The sequence below is a fragment of the Chlorocebus sabaeus genome, chromosome 9 (genome assembly GCF_047675955.1).
Source record: "Chlorocebus sabaeus isolate Y175 chromosome 9, mChlSab1.0.hap1, whole genome shotgun sequence".
NCBI lineage: Eukaryota > Metazoa > Chordata > Mammalia > Primates > Cercopithecidae > Chlorocebus > Chlorocebus sabaeus.
In genome coordinates, this window is record NC_132912.1 from 116752978 (window position 1) to 116762452 (window position 9475).

The window sequence follows — 9475 nt, forward strand, 5'->3', positions numbered from 1 at the left end:
AGGCAGGAGAATCACTTGAACCGGGGAGGCTGAGGTTGCAGTGAGCCAAGATCACGCCACTGTACTCCAGCCTGCGCAACAAGAATGAAACTCTGTCTCCAAAAAAATAAAAAGAAAGAAGCCAGGAGTCTCAAGCTTGCAGTGACTTGGATAACTCGGGGTGTAGTCTCCTTCCTCCCCTCTTTCTAACTCCTCTTGTTTCCTGGCCACCCCTCCTCAACCTCCCCAAGTTGGAAAATCAGCTGATAAGCCATGGGCAGGAGTGAATAAACAAATCACTCCCCAGTTTTAACGCGCTGATGATCAGGTTTGGGCCTAAAGCAAATTCGTATGTTTGCATTTATGTAAGAGAAAGTGGTTAACAAACTGCTTGATTTTATATAAACTTGAAAAACATTACTTTTTGCTTTTGACCTGGACAGCTGTGGAAGTCGGTCTCTCCTTGCAAGGTAAGGATATGAGCTTGGTCATATTGATGACCAACATCAAGGAACATGTTGATGTTCATTACAGACACTGTTCTTATTCCAATGCTAGAAGGACCTGTGAGCATTATATAACATTTTCATGCACCCTTACATAAACAATTAGAAGCTGTTTACTTCTCAAGGACTCAATTAATTTTTTTTTTTATTTTTTAATTTTTTTTTATTTCAGGCCTGAGCTGAGGACACTACAAGAGCCAAATTACAGAAGGGGCTTGCAGTCCTGCCATATTGCGTATTCATGGCTTTCCCGTCCCCCCACCCCCAATATAATCCTTTTAAGCCAGGTTAACAACTCACTAATTTCAAAGCGATTCATTTGCCAACTCAAAAAAGCACAGATACAACTTTAAATGCTTTCGGATTTTAATCCTCTGGAGTATTTATATGTTTTCTTGTCTTATCCCTCCAAAACTAATCTCAGAGTTTTGAGAATCTGGGAACTTGGGCAAAGGAGAAAACAAGCACGCGGACCAAGGAATCTGAAATCGCAGTTCATGACGTCAGCACAAACCGACAGTACCTTTTTGTTTGTATTGACCCAGCTCAAATTATAAAATCACATGAGTAATAAAACACAAAATACAGGTGTTATCACTGAAAAGCCTAAAAAGTAACTAAACGCGTTTTCCCCCCTCGCGGTGGTATCATTTACTCTGTATCTCAACGTTTCTGTCTCCCTAAGACTCTCCCTTTATATCGTGAGCACACATTTTTGCATCATGCTCACACATTCATTAGCTAGGACTGAGGAGTGTGTACGATTCCAACGGGCCCTCAGCGTTAGCTGTTAGATGCACAAACCTTCGCTTCCTTTCCACATCTACTGCACTTGAGGTTCAACAGAGGATCCTTGCAAGAACAGCGCCCAGAGAGCATTCTTGACAGATGCGCGCTTGGCTCCAGCAACCCGCTCTGCTGGGAAGTTTCTTCTAACCACTAACACCCACCTCCAATCCCCCAAGCTGTCACGACGCAGGCTGGCTGGGTCCCGTCTTGACGGGGGAAGGGTTTTACACACATCCTGCTAGGCTGCCCCACATCACAACCAAGCTCGCAGGGCAAACTCCTCCAAGCCTGGCGGACAAGCTGTCCCAGGCGCTCTGGCGCTTCCTGAACACCAAGGTCCCCTCCGCGCTCAAGGGAGCTAGCGCTCTGTTACGCAGGGAACCCCAGCACTGCAGGTCGAGGGGATGCGGAGGGAGCGGGGGCGCAGCAGGCAGCCGACCGCTGGAGGCAAACGGCGCGCAGGAGGCAAACGAGGCGCAGGAGGCAAACGAAGCGCAGGAGCCGGTGCGAGAGCGAGTGGGGGCTGAGAGAGGGGGCGGGGCCCCAGGGGGGAGGCGAGCGCGGGAGGGGGCACGGGGGAACAGGGACCTGGAACCAGCGGGCGCAGGAAGGGGTGCGTCCGCAAGAACCCGCGGGCGCACGGGAGGCACTAGCTCCACGATCAGCTCCGGACTCTCAGGAGCCGCTCAATTGCCAACGGGAGGGGGGTGCGGGGAGTTGGAGGTTGGGGGGGGCAGACCAGACGGGGGCGTGCCTTTGCCCGGATTGGCTGCAGGAGGCTGACGCGAGGCCCCGGGGGTTGGCTTGGGGAGTGGGAGCGGGGTGGGGTGGGTGCTGGGTGCCGGAGCTGCGGGCCCGGCGCGCTCAGAAACATGCTGAGGTCCCGGCGGCTCTTCCAGCAGCGGCAGCGGCTCCAACAGCAGCGGCGGCGGCGGCGGCGGCGGCAGCGACAGCGCTCGGCTCCGGCGGGAAAGGCGCCCGGCGCCCATGCCTCCGGCCCCGCGCCGCGGCTGCCCTGACCCGGCCGCGACCTCCCTCTGCGCACCCCGCGGTCCAGGCTTCTGGGGTGTTCCCCAACCAAGGCCCAGCCCTGCCACACCCCCCGCCTCCGGCCTCCGCAACTCGGCATGGGCGCGGGGGCGCTCGTCCTGGGCGCCTCCGAGCCCGGTAACCTGTCGTCGGCCGCACCGCTCCCCGACGGCGTGGCCACCGCGGCGCGGCTGCTGGTGCCCGCGTCGCCGCCCACCTCGTTGCTGCCTCCCGCCAGCGAAGGCCCCGAGCCGCTGTCGCAGCAGTGGACGGCGGGCATGGGTCTGCTGATGGCGCTTATCGTGCTGCTCATCGTGGCGGGCAACGTGCTGGTGATCGTGGCCATCGCCAAGACGCCGCGGCTGCAGACTCTCACCAACCTCTTCATCATGTCCCTGGCCAGCGCCGACCTGGTCATGGGGCTGCTGGTGGTGCCGTTCGGGGCCACCATCGTGGTGTGGGGCCGCTGGGAGTATGGCTCCTTCTTCTGCGAGCTGTGGACCTCGGTGGACGTGCTGTGCGTGACGGCCAGCATCGAGACCCTGTGTGTCATCGCCCTGGACCGCTACCTCGCCATCACCTCGCCCTTCCGCTACCAGAGCCTGCTGACGCGCGCGCGGGCGCGGGGCCTCGTGTGCACCGTGTGGGCCATCTCAGCCCTGGTGTCCTTCCTGCCCATTCTCATGCATTGGTGGCGGGCGGAGAGCGACGAGGCGCGCCGCTGCTACAACGACCCCAAGTGCTGCGATTTCGTCACTAACCGGGCCTACGCCATCGCCTCGTCCGTGGTCTCCTTCTACGTGCCCCTGTGCATCATGGCCTTCGTGTACCTGCGGGTGTTCCGCGAGGCCCAGAAGCAGGTGAAGAAGATCGACAGCTGCGAGCGCCGTTTCCTCGGCGGCCCCGCGCGGCCGCCCTCGCCCTCGCCCTCGCCCTCGCCCTCGCCGGTCCCCGCGCCCGCGCCGCCGCCCGGACCCCCGCGCCCCGCCGCCGCCGCTGCCACCACCGCCCCGCTGGTCAACGGGCGTGCGGGTAAGCGGCGGCCCTCGCGCCTCGTGGCCCTGCGAGAGCAGAAGGCGCTCAAGACGCTGGGCATCATCATGGGCGTGTTCACGCTCTGTTGGCTGCCCTTCTTCCTGGCCAACGTGGTGAAGGCCTTCCACCGCGAGCTGGTGCCCGACCGCCTCTTCGTCTTCTTCAACTGGCTGGGCTACGCCAACTCGGCCTTCAACCCCATCATCTACTGCCGCAGCCCCGACTTCCGCAACGCCTTCCAACGACTGCTCTGCTGCGCGCGCAGGGCTGCCCGCCGGCGCCACGCGGCCCACGGAGACCGGCCGCGCGCCTCGGGCTGTCTGGCCCGACCCGGACCCCCGCCGTCGCCCGGGGCCGCCTCGGACGACGAAGACGACGATGTCGTCGGGGCCACGCAGCCCGCGCGCCTGCTGGAGCCCTGGGCCGGCTGCAACGGCGGGGCGGCGGCGGACAGCGACTCGAGCCTGGACGAGCCGTGCCGCCCCGGATTCTCCTCGGAGTCCAAGGTGTAGGACCCGGCGCCGGGCGAGGACGCCGGGCACCCCGTGAGGAGGAGAGCCCGGGCGCCCCGGAACGACTTCCCGGGGGAACGAGGAGATCTGTGTTTACTCAAGACCGAAAGCAGGTGAACTCGAAGCCCACAATCCTCGTCTGAATCATCCGAGGCAAACAGAAAAGCCACGGACCATTGCACAAAAAGGAAAGTTTGGGGAGGGATGGGAGAGTGGCTTGCTGATGTTCCTTGGTTTTTTTTCTTTCTTCCTTTTTTTTTTTTTTTTCTGTTTGTGGTCCGGCCTTCTTTTGTATGTGCGTGTGATGCATCTTTAGATTTTTTTCCCCCCCACCATGTGGTTTTTGACACTCTCTGCGAGGACCGGAGTGGAAGTTGGGTGGGTTAGGGGAAGGAAGAAGCATTAGGAGGGGATTAAAATCGATCAGCGTGACTCCTATCCCTTTCCCAGGAACAGGAGCAGTCTACTAGCCAGAGGGAGGAGAGTGACAGTTTATCAAGACGTATTTTCTTTTGCTTTCCAGATAAATTTCATTTTAATTTCTAAGTAATGAGTTCTGCTGTCATGAAAGCAAAGAAAAAGGATGGAGGCAAAAAAAAAAAAAAAAATTCACGTTTCAAGAAATGTTAAGCTCTTCTTGGAACAAGCCCCACCTTGCTTTCCTTGTGTAGGGCAAACCCGCCGTCCCCCGCGCGCCTGGGTGGTCAGGCTGAGGGATTTCTACCTCACACTGTGCATTTGCACAGCAGATAGAAAGACTTGTTTATATTAAACAGCTTATTTATGTATCAATATTAGTTGGAAGGACCAGGCGCAGAGCCTCTCTCTGTGACATGTGACTCTGTCAATTGAAGACAGGACATTAGAGAGAGAGAAACAGTTCAGATTACTGCACATGTGGATAAAAACAAAAACAACAACAAAAAAAGGAGTGGTTCAAAATGCCATTTTTGCACAGTGTTAGGAATTACAAAGTCCACAGGAGATGTTACTTGCACAAAAAGAAATTAAATATTTTTTAAAGAGGGAGGGGCTGGGCAGATCTTAAAAACTAAAATAAAATTCAAACTCTACTTCTGTTGTCTAGTATGTTATTGAGCTAATGATTTATTGGGGAAAATACCTTTTTATACTCCTTTATCATGGTACTGTAACTGTATCCATATTATAAATATAATTATCTTAAGGATTTTTTATTTTTTTTTTTATGTCCAAGTGCCCACGTGAATTTGCTGGTGAAAGTTAGCACTTGTGTGTAAACTCTACTTCCTCTTGTGTGTTTTACCAAGTATTTATACTCTGGTGCAACTAACTACTGTGTGAGGAATTGGTCCATGTGCAATAAATACCAATGAAGCACAATCAAGATTATGTACTGTGTGTCTGTAAAGGGTCAGTGATAATGAAAAAGACAGTTTGTTTTGTTCAAAATATAGACTGGATTTCCCATAGAGCTCTTTTAATAGACTTTCATGACTCAATACATAGCAAAATGCCTCCAGACCGAAATAAGGTGTTTACCTACTGAGAGCTGCAGATTTGCCCTAAATTTTCACAGCCAGATTCAAGGTATTCTAGACTACTTGTAGGCACTTTCAAGATCCCATCTGCTGCACTTGACTTAAGAAGTGACATTTGAGATTGCGTAGCTCCTAAAAAAAAAAAAGTGATGCGGTCATTTAACTCAGCTGCAACTTTTCATGGAAATGCAGGAAAGACTAACTCATTGAATGATCAGTTGCCTACTTGGAATGCAATAAGTGGCTTCCACAGCTTATTTTTGTTTTCCAATAGAAAATCACAGCCTGCAGATGATCAGTGTGTGCAGATTTCTCCAGAGGCTGTTTAGAATGAAAAATGCTTTCATGGTTAAGCAAAAATGTATAAAAGGACTTCTGAAGTAAATGTTTTTTCTCTTATGTAGTTAAATAAATCATTTTGCCAGAAGTTCTGGCAAATGGACAGATCATAGATAAAAGCAAGTGTGAAGGGATTTAAGTTTCTAACAAAATTACAGCACCCGAAGGATGGGGTATTTTTCATAAAGTTATTTCCTAAAGGAAAGGATAGTGCAATTCTGTTCTGAGATTAATTTTACTTTCTCCAAAATATATTTAAAGTACTTACTATATTTTTAAATAAGCTTTTTATTTCATGACCGTACAGTAAATAAGCCAAAGTAAAGAATATTAACTTCTGGCTTATGCTACACTTTAAATGATCAGAGTATTCTCTAACAGGGAAAAGTTGAGAGTGAACATTCTTTTTTGCAACGGCATACTCTAAAGACAAGGCAACCTTCTTCTGAGAAAGGTTAATGACGTAGATGTTTTAGAGACCAGCAGAAGGTTGCATGAACGGTAACAGCCTCAACAAAAGCTGCAATGAAGTTTAACCCCTTTCCAGCAAAAAATAAATAAATAAAACAAATAAAAAAAGGAAAAAGGAGAGCTTCTTTAAGAATACCAAGATAAATACTTAAAGAAACATGTTTTGAAGAATGTAAAATCAGTCTCAGGATGAAATGTCACTGTAATTTCCCTAGGAACCAAATATGGTTAATTTCTATCCACCCCTGACCATGAGTACGTAAGATGCATTTTCTTAGGGGTTTTGTCCTTCTTTGTTTGAAATACTAAACACAGAAGTACCAGGTAAATGCTTCATTTTCTTGGTTTCCTATTTATTTGCTTATTTTGTCTAGATGTCTTCACATTTAAATAAAAAAAAATCTTCCCAGCCCAAAACGTATATGCAGGCCTGTCAAATCTCAGGTCTTAAAATCACGTAGGTCTTAAAATCATGAAAGTCCTTTAAGCTTTAAGAACAAATGTGTATAATTTAACTACTTAGTACACAGGTTTAGTCACTTTAGTGAGTTAGAGGAAACCACTATAATCTTGGGGCCGGTGTCTATGTATTGGCAGGAAATAGAAAAGATTTTTGTGTGATCTCCCAAGCTCTCCAACTGAGAATTACATGGATTCAGAAACAGACCATGTCAGTGATTCCAAATCCCCATGAAGACTACTTTTTGTCTCTTTTGAAGAAGGCAGCCATTGATTTATAATAGGAAATGTGGGGAAGCTGGGCTGTCAGTCCCAGTAGTGATGGCAGTGGGAGGAGAAAGCAGCCAGTCCTGCTTAATCTGGTGAGAATGTGCACTGCAGAAATAGGAAGAGGGCACTGAGTGTGCAAAAGGGCAGCCTTACCCATAGGCTTGTGTGTATCAATGTACTAAAAGCATAAACCTTAAAATCAAAGCAGGAAAATCTGATCAAGATTCATAATTTGCTACATTGGAAGTTACATTCAGGTTGAACACTAACAAGAACTCAATGGAGATTTTCCAGGATATATAAATTCTCTCTTCGACGTAGAAATGTGTAATTGGTATAGCATATGGCTTCATCCTTCAGTGAACTTGCCTATATAAAACTTTGCAAATAGCGTTTATTTGTTTCTTAGTCTATGCTGTCTTTGGAATTGGAATTATTAGTAACTCTTAAGTGGCTGTTGTGAAATCTTTCCTTGTTAAGCACATTTTCCTAGCTTATTTTAATTTCACATTTTGTTGAATGTGCCGACTTCCTCTGGCAGTATATAGAATTGCCAGACAGAAATTCTGCACCCAAAGTATCAGGGCAATATTAACATTTAAGTTTTTTGCAAGAGATTCTCAGCAAGGATCTAAAGAAAAATTATTCTACAACTTTTGCTGCCAGTTGTGAAAGACTTTGTAAAAAATGTTTTTGACCAAGCTGGACTCATTCGTTTATTTGAAGGAAAAAAACCTTAGAAGTAAATTAACCACATTGGCACAGATAATGTCATTTTATTTGTACATTTCTGGCATAATGTGCTGAGAAATACTAATTCTTTTGACTCCCTGCCAATTTTCTGCTAATCAAAATGGAGAAGATATGCACTGTTTGGATTATACCTAAAAATAGTTGTGCTACAGTCACATCAGCAAATGGAATTAAATTAATTTCTGTTTCTTCCTCTTCACATACACCCTCTGCACCATTTAAATTTCCATCTAGAATATTGCTCCTGAATCTCATAATTTTTTATTCAATGCATCCCAAATAACATTGCTACATTGCAGTGATTTTTAAGCAAACTCTATTGAACTACTCTTCCGGCAGGATAACACTCTCCAAAAAATGCCATGTTTAGTCTGCTCTCATTTAAGGATCCTCTACTAGATAGCTGTTATAATGTAATCAAAGAGGTAGGAATACTGGAAATAGATTCTTTGTAGGCTAATTTACCTCATCAATAGTCTTTTTACCCTTTTGTAGGTGGAGGGCGATAGTGACTGAATCAATCAGATTCGATTATGTGGTCATAGAACAGAGAAGTGGTTTCAAATCCGATGGCTATAATGACAGACTGCAAAAATGGTAGCTCCAAGAAGCTCCCCACCCTGCTGGCACTATCAGAGCCTGATCTTTGCAGTAACATTAGCAGCACCCAGGACAACTTTGTAAGCAACTGCCTTTAAACCTTTGCCTTCTCTTGGATGCTTGGCAGTGATCACGTCCCCAGCTTCTATACTGAAGATCATTCTTGTCTTAGAAACACCATACTCACTAGCCCTTTTTGGAGCACTTCTTTTTTATTTCTTCTCTCCTTTCTTCCCCACCCCCCCACCCCGAGACGGAGTCTTGCTCTGTTGCCCAGACTGGAGTGCAGTGGCGCGATCTCGGCTCACTGCAACCTCCGCCTCCCGGGTTCATGCCATTCTCCTGCCTCAGCCTCCCGAGTAGCTGGGACTTCAAGTGCCCGCCACCCCGCCTGGCCAATTTTTTTTATTTTTTAGTAGAGACGGAGTTTCACCGTGTTAGCCAGGATGGTCTCCATCTCCTGACCTTGATCCGCCCGCCTCGGCCTCCCAAAGTGCTGGGATTACAGGCTTAAGCCACTGCGCCCAGGGTTGGAGCACTTCTTCAATTCTTTTTAGGACAGGGTCTCACTCTGTTGCCCGGGCTGGTAGTGCAGTGGCACAATCATGGCTTACTGCAGCCTCGACCTCCCAGGTTCAGGTGGTCCTCCCACCTAAGCCTCCTGAGTGAGTAGTTGGGACTACAGCCCCGTGCCACCAAGCCTGGATTTTTTTTTTTTTTTTTTTTTTTTTTTTTTTGTAGTTTTTGTAGAGACAGAGTCTCCCTATGTTGCCCAGGCTGCTCTGGAACTCCAGAGCTCAAACAGTCCGCCTGCCTTGGCCTCCCAAAGTGCTGAAAATATGAGCTTGAGCCACCATGCCTGGCCTTCAATTTTCGAATAAGCTAGAAACATCTAGAACATCTAGTTCTTGATACATTTATTTTCCTGGGAGCATGGATTTCTCACAAATCATTTCCTAAAGCTCTGATTTTCAACATCTCTCAACATTTACAGTTCCATTTTTCCGCTCTTCATATTTCCTTGCTAATAGCTGTTAATTAGGAGTAGCAAGATCACACTGTTTTCTTCCCACTTATGACACAAAACTTACCTATGATGCATTTTAAATGTCAAGTTTGGGTTTCTTCCTGAGAATTTCAGTATTGCTCACAATTAGGTGGCAACTCCAAGCAGATAACAAATTAAATACTTGTTTGTGTTTTCCTATTAAAG

General features: G+C 48.1%; 1 protein-coding gene across 1 annotated transcript; it reads left to right on the forward strand.

Moving 5' to 3' along the window:
* Nucleotides 1-2143: 2143 nt before the first annotated feature.
* On the forward strand, nucleotides 2144-5212 carry ADRB1 (adrenoceptor beta 1). The gene has a single exon (XM_007964128.3). It carries the CDS (start codon nucleotides 2402-2404, stop codon nucleotides 3848-3850), a length of 1449 nt encoding a protein of 482 aa, XP_007962319.3. The 5' UTR covers nucleotides 2144-2401; the 3' UTR covers nucleotides 3851-5212.
* The last annotated feature ends 4263 nt before the right edge of the window (nucleotides 5213-9475 follow it).

What these genes read in the sequence shown, in the direction of transcription:
- ADRB1 (XM_007964128.3), top strand. Translation starts at nt 2,402, where the DNA reads ATGGGCGCGGGGGCGCTCGTCCTGGGCGCCTCCGAGCCCGGTAACCTG.